This window comes from Lolium perenne, chromosome 4 (genome assembly GCF_019359855.2).
Source record: "Lolium perenne isolate Kyuss_39 chromosome 4, Kyuss_2.0, whole genome shotgun sequence".
NCBI classification, from domain to species: domain Eukaryota; kingdom Viridiplantae; phylum Streptophyta; class Magnoliopsida; order Poales; family Poaceae; genus Lolium; species Lolium perenne.
This window is the reverse complement of record NC_067247.2, coordinates 80763641-80783809: the sequence shown is the minus strand read 5'-3', so window position 1 is coordinate 80783809 and position 20169 is coordinate 80763641. Positions and strand designations below refer to the sequence as shown.

The 20169-nt window shown below is 44.7% G+C and overlaps 1 protein-coding gene across 1 annotated transcript; it reads left to right on the top strand.

The window, feature by feature from the left end:
• The first annotated feature begins 1042 nt into the window (after positions 1–1042).
• On the top strand, positions 1043–3127 carry LOC127293105 (SCARECROW-LIKE protein 7). The gene has a single exon (XM_051322660.2). It carries the CDS (start codon positions 1182–1184, stop codon positions 2832–2834), a length of 1653 nt encoding a protein of 550 aa, XP_051178620.1. The 5' UTR covers positions 1043–1181; the 3' UTR covers positions 2835–3127.
• Positions 3128–20169: the final 17042 nt, after the last annotated feature.

Here is a 20169-nt window from a genome sequence, read left to right as displayed (position 1 = left end):
AATTAGGAAAAACTCACCTAGTCAATTCGCGGAATAACATGCGAGTGTGGCGGCTGCAAGGTGGTGTCAGCTAGGTTTTGTGCCCACAAGCGCATGAAATAGAAAAATGGGTGGATATATGTACATGTGAGAGCATGCTTTGTGGCGCGAAGGCGGTAGATGCGGTGCTCGGCGATAGGATGGGGGACTGGTGGTACAATTGGCACCACAATCGCTACCACCGTCGAGAGGCACGCGAGGGAGGGCCCGACAGGCTCAGTGACTCGTGGTAGAAGCTGTCGTCGGACAACACCGTTGCTGCGGAGCCTTGGTGGGTAAATCACCGTTGATGTGTGGGCGTATGAGATTCACATGGTGGGAGAGGAGCCGAGGGCTAGAGGGGAAGGAGGGTTGGGCGGATGGAATGGATGACTCGCTGCTAGGGCGGCCCTGCATGGACAATACACCATGGTGAGTGTTGCCGACGTCCCCGTTCGACCGCGGCCCTTATTACGGGGCTAAAACGGGAGTGCTAGACGAAGTATCAGGCCACACCATCCGCCATCAAGATTTAGGAGGCTCCGGTGTAGACACCTCCATAAACAGGTTGAGATTTCTCACGTGATGTATAGACGACGAAGAACGGAGCATAATGGTACACCATTAAAAGTCTTATCATTTGTACATAGGAGGTGATCAAATAGCGGCAAGACACTTATTTTAAACTTATGATCCACCTTATTTAGCTAACTAATACACTTTGTCCTTCCATGCCAATTAGATTTAGATTTGACAAGGTTATATTTGGTGAAATTGATCTTTTGATAGCCCTCAAAAGCTCGTCATAGAAGATCTTCCCACCTGAATCCCGAGTTCAAGTTCCCCACGCTTCCTCCCTTTGCCCCTCTTCGCTCGCTCCCATTTTACCGTTTGAGTGCACCGACCTCAGATGCAAACAAGACCAGTACAGTCCAAGGGCACTCCCGTAATTGCGCCCCACACAGTGTGAGCGTGCTCTCTGCCACTGCGACCACACTGCCCACGCCCTACTGCGCTGTTTTAAATCCCCCTGCCGCTCTCCGCCGTCTCCTCCCTCCCTTCGCTCCGCTCCCCCCGAAACCGCCCCGATTCATCGGCGAGCCCCCCCATTTCCGCCACTCTCCACCGGCCGGCCGCTCCCGGATCGGCAGCGCCGACGAGGGATGGCGTACATGTGCGCCGACAGCGGCAACCTCATGGCCATCGCGCAGCAGGTGATCCAGCAGCAGCAGCAGCAACACCAGCACCAGCAGCAGCAGCGCCACCACCACCTCCTGCCGCCGCCCATGCCGTCCGCCCAGCCGCCGCCCCCGCACGCCCAGATCCCGGGCTCGCTGCCCTACGCCGCCGCCTCCGCCGCCTGGCCCCACGCCGAGCACTTCTTCTCCGACGTCTTCGGCGCCTCCGCCGCCGACGCCGTCTTCTCCGACCTCGCCGCCTCCGCGGACTTCGACTCCGATGGCTGGATGGAGAGCCTCATAGGGGAGGCCCCCGTGTTCCAGGACTCGGACCTGGACCGCCTCATCTTCACCACCCCGCCGCCGCCCGTCCCGCCCCCGGCCGACGCCATCGCCGCCGCCGCCGCCGCGCAGGCCGAGAATGCGCGGGCCTCTCTCCAGCCGGTCGCCACCGCCACGCAGGCAGCGTGCTCTTCTCCGAGCGCCTCGGACGACTCCTGCTCGGCTCCCATCCTCCAGTCCCTCCTCGCCTGCTCCCGCCCCGCGGCGGCCAACTCCGGCCTCGCCGCCGCGGAGCTCGCCAAGGTCCGCGCAGTCGCCACGGAATCCGGGGACCCCGCGGAGCGCGTGGCCTTCTACTTCTCCGACGCCCTCGCCCGCCGCCTCGCCCTTGGCGGCGGCGGCCCGGCGTCCCCCGCAACGTCATCCGACCCGCGGCTCGCCTCCGACGAGCTCACGCTCTGCTACAAGACGCTCAACGACGCGTGCCCCTACTCCAAGTTCGCGCACCTCACGGCGAACCAGGCCATCCTGGAGGCCACGGGCGCGGCGACCAAGATCCACATCGTTGACTTCGGCGTCGTGCAGGGCATCCAGTGGGCGGCGCTGCTGCAGGCGCTGGCCACGCGGCCCGAGGGGAAGCCCTCCCGCGTGCGCATCTCCGGCGTCCCCTCGCCGTACCTGGGCCCGCACCCGGCGGCGTCGCTCGCCGCCACCAGCGTGCGCCTCCGCGACTTCGCGCAGCTCCTCGGGGTGGACTTCGAGTTCGTGCCGCTGCTCCGGGCGCCGGCGCACGAGCTCGACGGGTCCGACTTCTCCGTCGAGCCCGGCGAGGTCGTGGCCGTCAACTTCATGCTCCAGCTCTACCACCTCCTCGGCGACTCCGACGAGCCGGTGCGGCGCGTCCTGCGCCTCGCCAAGTCGCTCAGCCCCGCGGTGGTCACCCTCGGGGAGTACGAGGTGAGCCTGAACCGAGCTGGGTTCGTCGACCGATTCGCCAATGCGCTGAGCTACTACCGGTCGGTGTTCGAGTCGCTGGATGTGGCCATGGCGCGGGACTCCGAGGAGAGGGTGACCATGGAGCGGTGCATGTTCGGCGAGCGCATCCGGCGGGCGGTCGGACCAGGGGAGGGCGCGGAGAGGACGGGCAGGATGGCCGGCAGCGGCGAGTGGCAGGCGCTGATGGAGTGGTGCGGCTTCGAGCCGGTCCGCCTCAGCAACTACGCCATGAGCCAGGCCGATCTCTTGCTCTGGAACTACGATTCCAAGTACAAGTACTCGCTCGTGGAGCTGCAGCCGGCGTTCTTGTCGCTGGCATGGGAGAAACGGCCTCTGCTCACCGTGTCTGCCTGGCGGTGAGGTGTTCGTTCTCCTTGTATTTGTTCCTGTAGGCTGAGTAGGAAATCGTTTTTGAAGCTTCTGTATTGGTTTGGCACTTTGTTTAGGATGGTGGTAATGGCTAGATGGTATAATTGGGGAAATTTAGTTGAATTAGCTTTGTCAGATGCTTGTTTTGCAGCATGTTAATTAGAGCAAACTTAGTGCTAATTGTATATGAACTTAGAGCATGGTTCTTTTATGGGGAGATTGATTGCTCATATGGTTTTTGCCATGATGGCCCAGGAAATGGAAATATGAATTAGCTTCTTTCACATTGTCCCCGAAGCTTGTAGGTGAGGGGATAAGACTTGTACCTCAAAATTTTAAAATTGAATTTCCAGTAAGACAACCTGGTTTTGATGAGTTCATAATCTTTTGCACCCACAGTTGCACTTCATCAGAATTCCCCATGTGTGGTAGCATAAAAACCAAGCTATAAGCATTGTTGGCTTAAGTAACTTAGTTGCCCCTCATGAAGGTATGTGTATGTCCATGTTCATGAAGGTCTTATACTTCTCAAATTCTGTACCGAGGCATAGCCCGGTGGTTGGGATGGGCGGTGCATCCCCGCCCACCCAAGTTCGAATTCTTATACTTCTCAAACTAAAGCTGTTGTTTTATTGGAGTTGGTAGAGCGGCTGAATCCGTCTAGCCTATTGTCCTTACATGAGCTGATTGGAGTTTTGTCATCAAACCGTGGCGATTTCTCCCATTCCTTTTGAAAAATTACCATTTATTGTCCTGTTGTTTGATTTTAACATATCCGTGAACACCAACACAATTTTCATAGTTATTTTGTTAGGAAGTATTGACTGTCATTTGTATTTATGCTGTATTTAGCACTCTACAATTTAAGGTTTGCAAATCTGCAATTAGGTAGTTGCACATTTATAAACCTAGGTTCATTTCCTTTGTAGCCAATCAATCGAGCAAACTTTGTATTTTTTTAACAGGTATATGTGCTAGAAAGTATGGTCCGTAGCTTCCCTTAATGTATACTGTATACTGTATTTAAAATGATGTGCAATTCTGGATTTAGAGATGTTCAAATTTGCAGACAGCTGCCCTGTGCAAATATAGGGCTGATTGATTCTTGGTCTGGACTGGCAAATCCGTTTGAATTCAATCTCAAGCTTCTCTGCACTGATAGCGATATGTACCCACATCTTTGAACTATCAACTATTTACTTTGATCACTTGAATTTAATCCCTTGAACTTCAGAGATCTTGCATTCTTGGCAACCATATTTCTTCACTCAACCGCTTATTTTAATGTTCTCCATAGTATATGAGTACTATGCCTATGTTGAGTGATGTTGTTATTATTCTAGCAACTCCATTTTCATGTTTAAGCTGCAAGGTGTCCACATCTTAGAACATGTTGGAAAATTTTGTGTTCAACATGTCTTAAGAAAATGTGGTCTGTACTCTGTAGTAGCTTTGTCTGTGTAATTATATAGATATTGTTTTTATAACGTTGTGCAGTGTGGGATTTAGAAATGTGCAATTCAGTTTTAGTCTTGATGATGTGCCAAGTTGAATTCTCAGTCGTCGACTGAATATTAACAACAACAACCAAGCCTTTCAGTCCCAAACAAGTTGGGGTAGGCTGCACGGATACCTGCAACTTTTAGCAACCACAGCTTTCCACTCTCAGTTGTTTGCTTTGATCAGCTATGTCTTGGAAATATTTTCTACAACTCCCCTGGTTGTATCTGAATTTAATTTCTCTAGCTTCTGATAACTTGCATTCCTGGCAACCACGTTTCTTCACTCAACCACTTATCCTGATGTGCTCCATCCATAGTCTACGAGTCCATGTCAGGTGATGTTGTTATTCTAGGTCTAGCACCCCATTTTCTATGTTCAAGCCGCAAGCTGGCCGCAACTTACAAAGCATTAGAAAATTTGGCGTTTTATCTTGACCGGGAAGGTAGCATCTTATTTTTTGACGCTTGCTTGCCCTTTCTTCCGGCCGGAGCTGAAGTTGTTCTTATCTTGGACCGGCTTTTGCACAAGAGATCTGCACACACCCATACCAGCTGTTGTTTTCAGGTTTTCTTTCGGCTTCTTGGACCAAGGGTTCGCCTTTAAAATAGGAAGGCGTGTCCAGATTACCAATGTTCAGAATCTGTAGCAAATGTTTCCCTGTGCTGACTCGCAAGCAAGGAATTCTGAATATGACATGTCCCATAACAGTTAGAGTACACATTCTTCGGTGTTCTGGACAATTCATGTAAATTGTACGTTTTTCTTGGCACTGTGTTGTGTTCCTCTGAAGATCGTTCTTCCAGGTTTAGCTAAATTTAGTTCAAGAAAAGGATAGGGGAATTGATAGAAAAAGATGCAGGAAGTTGTACAACTTACAAGATTTTCCTTTTGAGGAGCCAGAGTGCTTGGTGTTGTGTGGTGTGGCCACAAGCTTTGACTCTCGGTTGCCTCATGAACCTCGTGGCCACTTGGAGTTGTCGCACTAGGGTTTCCAAATTGCCCTGCACTGCCATTTGCGTGAGGAAGTGATCAAAGAGTCCAACGATAGTGGCGTCTAGTCGTCCAACTGCAGCTCTACTCATCACATCTCCTTGACCGTCTTGACAATTTTGGCGCTGATTCGACTGGATCCGTGCTTGCAGTCGTGCGCCGGTCTACTGCTGCTCCCCACTGGGAGTGTATTCCCGTCGGAAAGCTGATGTCTGCTTTGATCGTGTCATCAGTACACCAGTAGGTTTGTAGTGGTAAGAGAGATGCATCGTGCGTGCTGACTGTTCCGGTCTCGCTTTAGCCGAACCTCAAGTTCCAAAAGGGCTGGAGTAGAACTGTCATAGTAACCTACACCTCATCAACGGTATGATTCAGAAATGCAGCACTGAGGCTGAATGACTGATGATAGTTAGACTGTCACTTTCTTTCCACCAGCACGGCTGGCTGTTGACAATAGTACCAACATACGGTCCCTAGGCCAACTCCAAAGCGACCATGATAAACAAATCGATCCTTTACAGCATGTACACAAGAATGCTTTTTATAATGACCCAATCTAAGGACCAATCCAAAACTAAAAATATGCACCAAGAGACAAAAAAAAGAGAGGCAATTTCAACACTGAACAGTACTTTAGGGTGAAATGAGCAATGGACGTTTTTGCCTTCTGATTGATAGGTCGTTCGAGATTTAAACTAAAAATGTATGTCATTGTAGATACCACATGTTGCGTGAACTACTCCCTCCATTCCAGATTATAAGGCTAGAGAGAATTTTTAAATTATTAGGAATTATAACCCCCTTTTATCTATTGTCCCCTCTCCCCTAATGCATGCTAATTTCTCTCTCTCACTTATTTCATGCATATGAAACTATTGGTCCATGCATCAGCTAATGAGAAGAAGTTATAATTTTCTTCATCTTAGCGAATAGGCCCTCTGGGCTTATAATCCCGAATGGATCAAGTATATGAGAAAAAATATCAACATCTCTTTTTGATAAATAAAATAATAACACGAAGATACCAATTACACCTAGTCCACATCCAAAGAAAAAAAAGACCCACAGTGATCAACCACTCGCAATAATAACACTTTAAGACTTTAACCACCGCCAAAGACAACACCCATACGACAAAACAGGTTCTCTAAACGCAACACCTCCGAAAAAGGAACAATATGCCTGATCGAAGATCTCACTTTTTTCACACTAGAGAAAGTTTAAGTTCATAAAAACAATATCTTCATGTACGGAATGGACAAGAACGCCTGCCATCCATATCCGTACACCGCCATGTGCAACATTGTCTTCATCACATCCAATACACCCTCCGCTATAACTTCAAGACCTCCAATCACAACTATCATGACTTTCTCTATTTCTATCAGTACCATCGAAATATATACTTAGACATGTCCCATGGTACCGACATGGAAGTGAATCTTCGTGCCCTTTTGAAGCCGAGTTGCCTCATAAAGTGGGTGTGCACGACCGGATCCTTTCCAGTCTAGATATCCAGGGGAGCCATGCGCCAATTGCATAGATCTCTGACGTGGGGAAGATCAGAACTCGTAGGCGGCCTGATCAAGGAGGCCGATGTCAAGAAGAATGACAACTTGTCATAAGAAGAGCACTAGGCCCAAATCTCCATTATTAGATCCAACCCAGTATCCCCCAGACCGCCAGCCGGCTTCCTTCATGACCGGTTGCCCTGATCCCCTACCTACAACATGTAGGTCAAGCCGGCAACAAAGAAGATGACTCACACCGCCCAAAGCTTGCGCCAGATGGTTGTCACAACTTTGAGCACGCCGGAGGCGAGGCCACCACAGTGCCATCGATGCGAGGCCACGCGTACATGCCACCGCCGGAATACCATGTCGTCGCGCCCCTCACAAAGTACTATTCATATCATTTCCACATTTAAAAACAAAATATTATTTTTTCTAATTATAAATATATTTATGTGGTGGACGACATGGCGGAGGGGAAAAGGCTAAGGGAAGAGGTGGCCTGGCTCTTCGGCCCGAGTTGAGAAGCGCCGGCCTGGTTACTAGGCTTTTCTTTCGTTCCTTCCAAGGCGGGAAGCACAAACACATGCACGATGAGCACAGGGTTTGTAGGCATGTAGGCTGTCCATTAACACTTGTATTTCCAAAATATATGGATTAATTAAATTGAATCAGTTAAGTAGTTCCATCTGTATCGGCTAGATGCTTGATAAAATAGTATAGTACGCTAAACTTATGTACGTGCATGGCGGATGAAACTACTATTTAGTCAAATGAAATTTTGTTATTTCACCTACTGGAAAATAGCGGGTTGGCTCTCATACTTTCAATTCACATTTATTATTGGATTTCTAAAATTGAAAACACTGTAGAGATCGAATGTTTAAACGGAAGTTCTTTTTAGCAAAACCACGGTTTACTGCTTCAAGAATTTATATCACGAAGTCCCGGTATTGCAAGAAGAATGGTTATCATAACTTTGAAAGGGCTAGAGAAGGCAAGACAAATATTTGAAAAAAAGGTCTTGTTATTTTTGGTGGTCGACGTATGGTACTAGTAGTATCATTTAGAAGGGGATTTTTATCAAACGGACATATTGCGGCCATAAAGAGACCATAGAGGAATCGTGAACCTCTAAAACCCATCTAGGATTTCATCTCTCTTGCCGGCGACGCTGCTGGTCCGCTCCATCTCCAGTGGTCTTAGGGTCTTGGAGGCGTGGCGGACCACGGCCTCTCGCCGACGGGAAGGTTTTAGTTCTTTCTTTAGTTTATTTTCAGTGTCTTCTTTAGGATGGTGAGGCGGCAGCTATATCCTAAAGTCAGAATAAGGTTCTCCCCGCTCTATCCTCGTTCCGGTAGTGCATCTAGCGCCGAAGTAGGGCACATAGAATCACGTATCCGGCGGATCTCCTGGGATCCAGTTGGTTTTCATGTTCGCTGGTATACTTTCAGGCCAGTCTCTTCCGATCTACGGTTGTCATCATTGGCGATGGTTGCTGCGCTGGTGCGCTGGTCCTTTGGGGCCTTAGCACGATGACTTTCCGTCTGTCTACTACAACAAGCTCTACTATGAAAAGCTTTGCCTGGCTCCAGTGATGGAGGGGTGATGACCCACAAGTATAGGGGGTGTATCGTAGTATCTTCGATAAGTAAGAATGTCGATCCCAACGAGGAGCAGAAGGTGTTGACAAGCAGTTTCGATGAAGGATTCACTGTATATGCTCACAGACAAGTATTCAGGGGGTTTTGATGTAACAGATGAATAAAGTACAAGTAAGTAAAATGCGAGAGAAATAATTGCAGCGAGTGGCCCAATCCTTTTTAGCACAAAGGACAAGCCGGTTTGATTACTTATAATGACCAAGCGTTCTCGAGGACACACGGGATTTTAGTCTAGTGCTTTCGCTACATAAGGCTAATTAATCTTCATTGTTTTGATAAGTGTTGTGTGGATGAACCTATGCTAATGTACCGCCCTTCCTAGGACTAATACATACTTGTGATTATACCCCTTGCAAGCATCCGCAACTACAAGAAATTAATTAAGATAAATCTAACCGCAGCCTTAAACTCTGAGATCCTGCGATCCCTCCTGCATCGATATACCAACGGGGGCTCAGGTTTCTGTCACTCCGGCAACCCCGCAATTGGCAAACGAGTACAAGATGCATTCCCCTAGGCCCATAAAGGTGAAGTGTCATGTAGTCGACGTTCACATGACACCACTAGAAGAATAACACCACAACTTAAATATCATAACATTGAATATTACTCAACCATAGTTCACTACTAACATTTAGACTTCACCCATGTCCTCAAGAACTAAACGAACTACTCACGAGACATCATATGGAACATGATCAGAGGTGATATGATGATGAATAACAATCTGAACATAAACCTTGGTTCAATGGTTTCACTCAATAGCATCAACAACAAGTAGAAATAGATACCGGGAGAGTTTCCCCTATCAAACAATCAAGATCAAACCCAAATTGCTATGGCGGTGACGAGGTGCTGCGGTGGAGATGGCGGTGATGATGATGAAGATGATGGTGATGGCGATGGAGTGTCCAGCTCGATGGCGGTGACGATGGCGTCAATTTCCCCCTCCGGGAGGGAATTTCCTCGGCGGATTCCTGCCCGCCGGAGAGCTCTCTTCTCTCTGGTGTTCTCCGCCCCGCAGAGGCGGCTGTAACTCTTCGTGAGGTACCCTCTGGAGCTTAGGTTTTCGGGACGAAGGGTTTCGCGAAGAAAAGGAGGCGAAAGGGGCTGTGGGGCCCCCACACCACATGGTGGCGCGGCCAGGCCATGGGCCGCGCCGGCCTGTGGTCTGGCCCCACCTTGGGCCTTCTCAGCTCCTCCTTCTGGCTTCCTTCGTCATCTTGAAAAATAGGATTTTTGGTATAATTTCCTTCCACAGTTGATCTTCCGAAATATTGCGTTCTGACGGTGCTTTTTCCAGCAGAATCCTGGCTCCGGTGCTTGATCCTCCAATAATGATGAAACATGCAAAATAGATGAAATAACATAAGTATTGTGTCCCAATATGAAATATATCAATGAATAACAGCAAATTATGATACAAAATAGTGATGCAATTTGGACGTATCAACTCCCCCCAAGCTTAGACTTCGCTTGTCCCCAAGCGAAACTGAACTCAGTAAACAGGACCACATGTTTATGGAGTGAAGAGTCGATAAATAAAATACGGACAAGAAGCATCATATTCATTCACACAAGACATTATAGTAAACAACTTCCTCATATAACTCAATCTTGAAACAAGTATAAGGTAATCACAAATAAAGGTGCATAAGAAATCATAATTGGTGATGGCAAACTTTGTTCTTGGTCAGAGAACAGTTAATAGATTATACTTATCTATTGAGCAGCGCTCACATATTAAAGCTTATGGTAAACTTGCATACTCAATCATATTAATCATTGATGACTTTCAAAGCTATATTCATTCAGGTAAAACTTGTACTAAACAAGGAAGAGTAAAGACAGGATGAAGTAAATCACAATATAATGGTTTGATCACAACTACTCAAACGCTTGCTTGAGATGGAGGGAAATAGGTTTACTGACTCAACATAAAGTAAAAGACAGGCCCTTCGCAGAGGGAAGCAGGGATTAAATCATGTGCTAGAGCTTTTTCAGTTTTGAAATCATATAGAGATAATAAAAGTAACATTTTGAGAGGTGTTTGTTGTTGTCAACGACTGGTAGCGGGTACTCTAACCCCCTTGCCAGACAACCTTCAAAGAGCGGCTCCCATTTTATTTTTATTTTGTGTGGCACTCCTTCCAACCTTTCTTTCACAAACCATGGCTAACCGAATCCTCGGGTGCCTGCCAACAATCTCATACCACGAAGGAGTGCCTTTTTATTTTAGTTTTATTATGATGACACTCCCCCCAACCTTTGCTTACACAAGCCATGGCTAACCGAATCCTTCGGGTGCCATCCATCAATCACATACCATGGAGGAGTATCTTTTTAGTTTAATTAATTTGGGACTGGGAATCCCATTGCCAGCTCTTTTTGCAAAATTATTGGATAAGCGGATGAAGCCACTAGTCCATTGGTGAAAGTTGCCCAACAAGATTGAAAGATAAAACACCACATACTTCCTCATGAGCTATAAAACATTGACACAAATAAGAGATACTAAGTTTTGAATTGTTTAAAGGTAGCACATGAAGTATTTACTTGGAATGGCGGAAAATACCATGTAGTAGGTAGATATGGTGGACACAAATGGCATAGGTTTGGGTTAAGGTTTGGATGCACGAGAAGTATTCCCTCTCAGTACAGGTCTTTGGCTAGCAAAGTTAATTAGCAAGCATAAGAGTCGAGGGAAACAAACAAATATACATGTGATAGAAACAATCATGCATCTTCCTTATAAGCACAAACAATTTTAACTTCAGAATAATAAGCTATGAGCTAACAAGAAAGAAAGACAATGAAACAACTACATGTATTTCTCTTTTCTACTTAAACCTCAAAGTGTTGTTGCTATTGACCAATGCTAAGTTTGCCAAAACCAAATAGATTTATTCAATGCTCCCAAAGTGATACCAATACTAACAACAAGGTAAATCATATAGTAGAGATTGCGAACTAAAATAAGATGTGCAATATGTAAATGATAAGACTTCTCATTAATATTCCATAACGATAACTCACACCAAGGGATACATAGATAACCAACTAAAGGAGAGATACTTCCAAACTACAACCCATCTTATATGATAACTTCCCTACTCATGACATGATACTACTTGATAATAAAAATAAAAGGTAGTGATAATGTGATACCGCGGCACTCCCCCAAGCTTGGAAAAAACCAAGGGGATGCCAATACCGATGATGAATTACTCCTGTGGCGATGGTGGTGATGAACTCCTCCCGCGCTTCTTACAGATCTCCTTCAGCTTCAGTTTCTCAGCTTGGCAATTCTGCACTAAGACTCGAAGAGATTCATTGTTATCTGAAGTTGGCGATGATGACCTTGTGATGTGAATCGAGTGGTATTCCAGCATTCTTCGGAGACGGCAATTCTCCTCCTGGAGTATCTCCACTTCTCTTCTTAGAGCCCGATATTGATCACAAAACTCATCGGTAGTCCGTAGAGCTTCTTCCAACACAGGGAAGGAGTCGAGGCTAAGAGCGGGTGGTAAGGGTCCCTGCAAGTTATGAGAAAAAGAACGTCGAGTGTCAACAGATCCCACCAAGATTTGCTTGCTCCCAACGGCTTGCTGCTCTTGTTTTGATGGCACCCTCTTCACTTCTTCCTCCGAAAGCCCCTTGCCCTTGTTGTTGGAGGCCATGGTGCTTCTAGACCGAAAACAGATCCTGGCAGAAACAGCTCGAAACAAAACACGTCGAGAAAACGATATACGGACCTCCAGGGGTCCGGGGGATTATATAGCAAAAAATTTCACGACAAAAGGAAAGTACCAGATCGAACCAGAGTCGGAAAGGGGCGACGAGGCGGCCAGACCATAGGTCGGCGCGGGCCCAGGTCAGGCCGCGCCGGCCTATGGTGGCACGCCCTCGTGCGTCTTTTCCACTCCGTTTCGATCTCGTAATTTTTCATATTTTCCAAAAACAGCAAAAATATAGTTCGGAAAGTAAATTGCGAACTTTTCATTACCAAGATCTTGTTACCTATTCAAAGTCGAGTTAAGTGACTGTCAATTTGTCCTTTAATGAAAGCCTCCGGTGTTTCCACTTGAATAATATCAACATCAACATTATAAGAATCACCTGAGATATAATGCTTGAGTCTTTGTACATTCACCACTTGCGTAGCATTGCCTTGGAGAGAGCTAATTTTAATTGCTCCTGAACGATACACCTCCTCAACAACGTATGGTCCTTCCCATTTCGAGAGTAATTTCCCTGCAAAGAATCTGAGACGAGACCGATACAATAGGACTTTATCCCCAATATTAAATTCTCTTTTGATAATCCTCCTATCATGCCATTTTTTAACTTTCTCTTTAAAGAGTTTAGCATTTTCATAAGCTCCACTTCTCCATTCATCTAGAGAACTTAATTGCAACAACCTCTTATCACCGGCAAGTTTAGGATCTTTATTTAATTCTCTAACTGCCCAATAAGCTTTGTGCTCTAGTTCTAAAGGTAAATGACAAGCTTTCCCATAAACCATTTTATAAGGTGACATTCCCATGGGATTTTTATAAGCAGTTCTATAAGCCCATAGTGCATCCTTCAATTTACCAGCCCAATTCTTTCTAGTTTTATTAACAGTCTTTTGCAAGATAGATTTAATCTCTCTATTTGATAATTCTACTTGCCCACTAGTTTGAGGATGATAAGCGGAAGCAATTCTATGATTAATACCATACCTAGCAAGAGTTTTTCTAAAACCACCATGAATAAAATGAGAACCTCCATCAGTTATAATATATCTAGGAACTCCAAATCTAGGAAAAATAATATCTAAAAGCATTCTTAAAGAGGTCTCACCATCAGCACTTTTTGTAGGTATGGCTTCCACCCATTTAGTAACATAATCAACAGCAACAAGTATATGAGTGTTACCTTCTGAAGACGGAAAAGGTCCCATGAAGTCAAATCCCCAACAATCAAATGGTTCAATAACAAGAGTATAATTCATAGGCATTTCATTACGTCTGGAGATATTACCAACCCTTTGGCATTCATCACAAGATAAAATAAACTTTCTCGCATCCTTGAAGAGAGTTGGCCAATAAAAACCTGATTGTAGAACCTTTTGCGCGGTTCTTTCTCCGGCGTGATGTCCTCCATAAGCACTACCATGACATTTACTCAATATCTCTTGTTGTTCATATTCGGGAACACACCTTCGCAGAATAGCATCCACTCCTTCTTTATATAAATGTGGGTCATCCCAGAAATAATGCCTCAAGTCATAAAAGAATTTCCTCCTTTGCTGAGCAGAAAAGGTTGGAGGCAAGTACTTGGAAATAATAAAGTTAGCATAATCAGCATACCAAGGACTGTCTCGCGAGCTCACCTTTATTACAGCCAATTGTTCATTTGGAAAACTATCATTAACAGGAACAGGATCATAAGCAATATTTTCCAATCTAGACAAATTATCAGCAACAGGATTATCAACACCTTTCCTATCTACAATATGTAAATCAAATTCTTGCAAAAGAAGTACCCATCTAATAAGCCTCGGCTTAGCATCTTTCTTTGTCATAAGGTATCTAATTGCAGCATAATCAGTATGAATTGTAACTTTTGAATCAACAATATAAGATCTAAATTTATCACAAGCAAAGACTACAGCTAATAATTCTTTTTCAGTTGTAGCATAATTTCTTTGAGCAGCATCAAGAGTTTTACTAGCATAATGAATAACATTCAGTTTTTTATCTACTCGCTGTCCAAGAACAGCGCCTACAGCAAAATCACTAGCATCACACATAATTTTAAAAGGCAAATTCCAATCAGGAGGTTCAACTACAGGAGCAGTTGTTAAGGCTTTCTTTAGAGTTTCAAAAGCTTCCTTGCAATTATCATCAAAAACAAAAGGTACGTCTTTTTGAAGAAGATTAGTAAGAGGCTTTGAAATCTTGGAGAAATCTTTAATAAATCTCCTATAAAACCTAGCATGACCAAGAACACTACGAATACCTTTAACATCCCTCGGATAGGGCATCTTCTCAATTGCTTCAACTTTAGCTCTATCAACTTCAATACCTCTCTCAGAAATTTTATGTCCCAATACAATTCCTTCATTAACCATAAAGTGGCATTTCTCCCAATTAAGAACAAGGTTAGTTTCTTCACATCTCTGCAAAACTTTATCAAGGTTTTGCAAGCAACTATCAAAAGAATTCCCATAGACGGAAAAATCATCCATGAATACTTCCACAATACTCTCAAAAAAGCCATGAAAAATAGCAGACATGCATCTTTGAAAAGTAGCAGGAGCGTTACATAAACCAAAAGGCATACGCCTATAAGCATAAGTTCCATAGGGACATGTAAAAGTGGTTTTCTCTTGATCTTTAGTTTTAACAGCAATTTGTGAAAACCCAGAATAACCATCAAGAAAGCAAAAATGAGTATTTTTAGACAATCTTTCTAGCATTTGATCAATAAATGGTAAAGGGTAATGATCTTTCTTAGTAACTTTATTAACTTTTCGAAAATCAATGCACATTCTATACCCTACAACTACTCTTTGAGGGATGAGCTCATCATTATCATTAGGCACAACAGTCATTCCTCCTTTCTTGGGAACGCAATGCACAGGACTAACCCATCTACTATCAGCAATAGGATATATAATACCAGCTTCAAGAAGTTTTAATACCTCAATCCTTACCACCTCCTTCATCTTCGGAATTAGACGACGCTGATGTTCAACAACAGGCTTTGCATCATCTTCCATATTAATAGCATGTTGGCAAATGGAAGGAGAAATCCCCTTCAAATCATCAAGAGTGTAGCCAATAGCTCCTCGGTGTTTCTTCAATATTTCCAATAACCTTTCTTCCTCAATCTCTGAAAGCTTAGAACTAATAATAACAGGATATATTTTCTTATCATCAATATGAGCATATTTAAGATTATCAGGTAAAGGCTTTAAATCAAAAACAGGATCTTCCTTTGGTGGCGGTGTTGTACCCAAATCTTCCACCGGTAAATCATACTTGAGAATAGGTTGGCGAAGAAAAATTTCCTCAAGCTCATCTCTTTCTTTCCTAAAAACTTCACTCTCGCTATTCTCCAAATGTTGCTGCAAAGGATTATTAGGAACAAGAACAATAGATGCACACTGTTCCATTTTAAAATCATCACTAGGCAAATCAGCTTTATAAGGAGTTTTGGTAAATTTAGAGAAGTTAAACTCATAAGATTCACCAGCAAATTTAGTCAAAATTTTCTCTTTCTTGCAATCTATAATAGCTCCACAAGTATTTAGAAAAGGTCTACCAAAAATGATAGGACAATAATCACTAGCAGCAGAACCAAGTATCAAAAAGTCAGCAGGATATTTAATCTTACCACATAGAACTTCTACATCTCGAACAATACCAATTGGAGAAATAGTTTCTCTATTAGCCAGCTGAATAACCACATCAATATCTTCAAGTTCACAAGAATCAATTTCGTGCATAATCTCCGTGTAAAGCTCATAAGGAATAGCACTAACACTTGCACCAATATCACATAAACCATAATAGCAATGATCACCAATTCTAACAGATAGCATAGGAACACTAACTTGTTTGGGTTTATTAGGATGTGAAACAATATTAGAAGCATCTTCATAGAAAATAATATGACCATCCTCCACATTTTCAGTCACAAGATCTTTAACTATCGCTACAGCAGGTTCAACTTTTATTTGTTCTTCAGGTTCTACAGGTTTCTTTTCACTTTTATGAACCACACTATTTATAACAGAGTACTCCTTCATTTTAGCAGGGAAAGGAGTTTTTTCAATATAAGCTTCAGGAATAACATGATCAGCAGTTTCAACTACAACGCATTTATTAATAGATGAATCAATTTTATCTTTATACGGTTCATGATACTTATCAAAATTCTTCTTAGGCAATTCATAATGAGAGGCAAAAGCTTTATAAAGATTTGTAGCAACTTGAGAATCAAGACCATATGTAGCACTCATATTACGAAATTTATCAGTATCCATAAAAGCTTCAATGCATTTATAATCATAAATTATACCTGATTCTCTATCCTTGTCGTTCTCCCAACCTTCAGTATTTTCTTGGATCCGATCAAGAAGGTCCCTTTTAAACTCTTCTTTGTTGCGTGTAAATGATCCAGAACAAGAAGTATCCAGCAAGGTCTTGTCTTGAAAAGAAAGTCTTGCATAGAAATTATCAATAATAACATTACCAGGAAGCTCATGAATGGGGCATTTGAGCATTAAAGACTTCAATCTTCCCCAAGCTTGGGCAATACTCTCTCCATCATGAGGCCAAAAATTATATACGCGATTCCGATCCTTGTGAATTTCACTTGGAGGATAGAACTTAGAATAAAACTGGGGCACAATATCATTCCATTCAAGAGAATCCCCATTATCCAGTAATTTATACCAATGCGCCGCCTTACCAGACAGCGATATAGAGAATAGTTTCTTCCTCACTTCATCCATAGCAATACCTGCACACTTGAATAAACCGCATAATTCATGCAAAAACAGTAAATGATCACCAGGATGGACAGTTCCATCCCCTTCATAGCGGTTATCCATAACACGTTCAATAATTTTCATAGGTATTTTATATGGTATCACTTCCTCACCTGACGCCTCATCCACTACCGTTGCAGTAGTAGTAGATTTCCCAAATAGAAATTGAAGAGAAGATCTCTCCATAATGACTTATAGCAGCAGGCAGAAATAAAATCAGCACAAACAGTAAAGGTTTTCCTTACCAATTCCACTTACCAATAGCGCTTCACTCCCCGGCAACGGCGCCAGAAAATAGTCTTGATGACCCACAAGTATAGGGGGTGTATCGTAGTATCTTCGACAAGTAAGAATGTCGATCCCAACGAGGAGCAGAAGGTGTTGACAAGCAGTTTCGATGAAGGATTCACTGTATATGCTCACAGACAAGTATTCAGGGGGTTTTGATGTAACAGATGAATAAAGTACAAGTAAGTAAAATGCGAGAGAAATAATTGCAGCGAGTGGCCCAATCCTTTTTAGCACAAAGGACAAGCCGGTTTGATTACTTATAATGACCAAGCGTTCTCGAGGACACACGGGATTTTAGTCTAGTGCTTTCGCTACATATGGCTAATTAATCTTCATTGTTTTGATAAGTGTTGTGTGGGTGAACCTATGCTAATGTACCGCCCTTCCTAGGACTAATACATACTTGTGATTATACCCCTTGCAAGCATCCGCAACTACAAGAAAGTAATTAAGATAAATCTAACCACAGCCTTAAACTCTGAGATCCTGCGATCCCTCCTGCATCGATATACCAACGGGGGTTCAGGTTTCTGTCACTCCGGCAACCCCGCAATTGGCAAACGAGTACAAGATGCATTCCCCTAGGCCCATAAAGGTGAAGTGTCATGTAGTCGACGTTCACATGACACCACTAGAAGAATAACACCACAACTTAAATATCATAACATTGAATATTACTCAACCATAGTTCACTACTAACATTTAGACTTCACCCATGTCCTCAAGAACTAAACGAACTACTCACGAGACATCATATGGAACATGATCAGAGGTGATATGATGATGAATAACAATCTGAACATAAACCTTGGTTCAATGGTTTCACTCAATAGCATCAACAACAAGTAGAAATAGATACCGGGAGAGTTTTCCCTATCAAACAATCAAGATCAAACCCAAATTGCTACGGCGGTGACGAGGTGCTGCGGTGGAGATGGCGGTGATGATGATGAAGATGATGGTGATGGCGATGGAGATGATGTCCAGCTCGATGGCGGTGACGATGGCGTCAATTTCCCCCTCCGGGAGGGAATTTCCCCGGCGGATTCCTGCCCGCCGGAGAGCTCTCTTCTCTCTGGTGTTCTCCGCCCCGCAGAGGCGGCTGTAACTCTTCGTGAGGTACCCTCTGGAGCTTAGGTTTTTGGGACGAAGGGTTTCGCGAAGAAAAGGAGGCGAAAGGGGCTGTGGGGCCCCCACACCACATGGTGGCGCGGCCAGGCCATGGGCCGCGCCGGCCTGTGGTCTGGCCCCACCTTGGGCCTTCTCAGCTCCTCCTTCTGGCTTCCTTCGTCATCTTGAAAAATAGGATTTTTGGTATAATTTCCTTCCACAGTTGATCTTCCAAAATATTGCATTCTGACGGTGCTTTTTCCAGCAGAATCCTGGCTCCGGTGCTTGATCCTCCAATAATGATGAAACATGCAAAATAGATGAAATAACATAAGTATTGTGTCCCAATATGAAATATATCAATGAATAACAGCAAATTATGATACAAAATAGTGATGCAATTTGGACGTATCAAGGGGCGAGGACGGTGGCGCGCCTTCGGCTCGCGCTAGTGTATGTAGTCGTCGCTAGGTGGTCCGATGATTTATTTGTAATATTTATTACTTTTAAATCTTTTTGTACCGTTGATGATGATTATTAATAGATCGGTGAAATTTCGCAAAAAAAAAGACCACGGAGAAGCTACATGTTGGTAGTAGCCTCAGCTGCGTCGATGGCAGGGTGGGCAAGGTGGGACGTGGCTAGCGGGCGGCGGTGGGATGCGGCGCGGGCAAAAGGCGGAGGCGGTTAGTGACCCTTCGATCCAAGCTATATGGTGTGGTCCCGCAAATAGCTACCAGAGAGCCGCGGCATCGACCCGGCGGTCGATGGATCTTCATGGCGGCGGCGGGGGGGGGGGGGGGGGAAGGGGGCATTTCCGTCCATCTCAGTCTCAATTGTTCAATCCCCGGTGGCATTTTGCCGGATTTGGCAATATTTGCCCGATGCTATTTCGGAAATGCATTAATCGAGTTCATTTCGTACACAAAATTAGGGGTTCGTTTGGTAGGCTAGAACGATTTCTTGCATGACTGCGCCGGTGAGAAGAAACCACCTGCGCATCGCAGACGGTCACGGGCCCAATTTGGCCTGTTGTTTGGTAGCCTGTGAAGAATTTTTTGCCCAGCACAAACGTAAGACTAAATTTGTTTGGTTTCATACGAGCCTAGCTTTAGCCTCATCACTTATCCACATGATGACCTTAGCTCTCACCTATCACAAAGCCTCACGCCGCTGTCATGAAGCATGACACCACGCCGGTGGGAGGAAAGACCACCATGCCAGTCTCGTCGACGGTGGCCAAGGCGGGTTTACGCTACCTACGCGTAAGACCGCGCTGAATATTATAGGCCGAAGCTTTCGGTGTAGCACAACAAGATCGTCGTCGTCACTGGCTACACCTACACGGCTACCGCCATGGATTAGTGCCTATCACAATTCATAACCATCACCACCATGACACCACCGGTCACACCCGTCACAGACATCACCACGTTGCCGAACACGAAGACGAACACCACCATGACACGGCCGTTTCCGCCAGTCAGAAGCATCACCATGTCGCCGAACACCAGCATGACACTGCATGTCACACTGGTCATAAGCATCACCACGTCGCCGGACACGAACATCACCTTGACACCACCGTTCATGCTGGTCAAAGCACGACGTCGCCGACCATGAAGCCTAACGACATGTTGTCGTTCATGTTAGCCAGACAACACCATGCCGCCACCGATGACGAGGATGGCCACCACCATGGATTATCACCT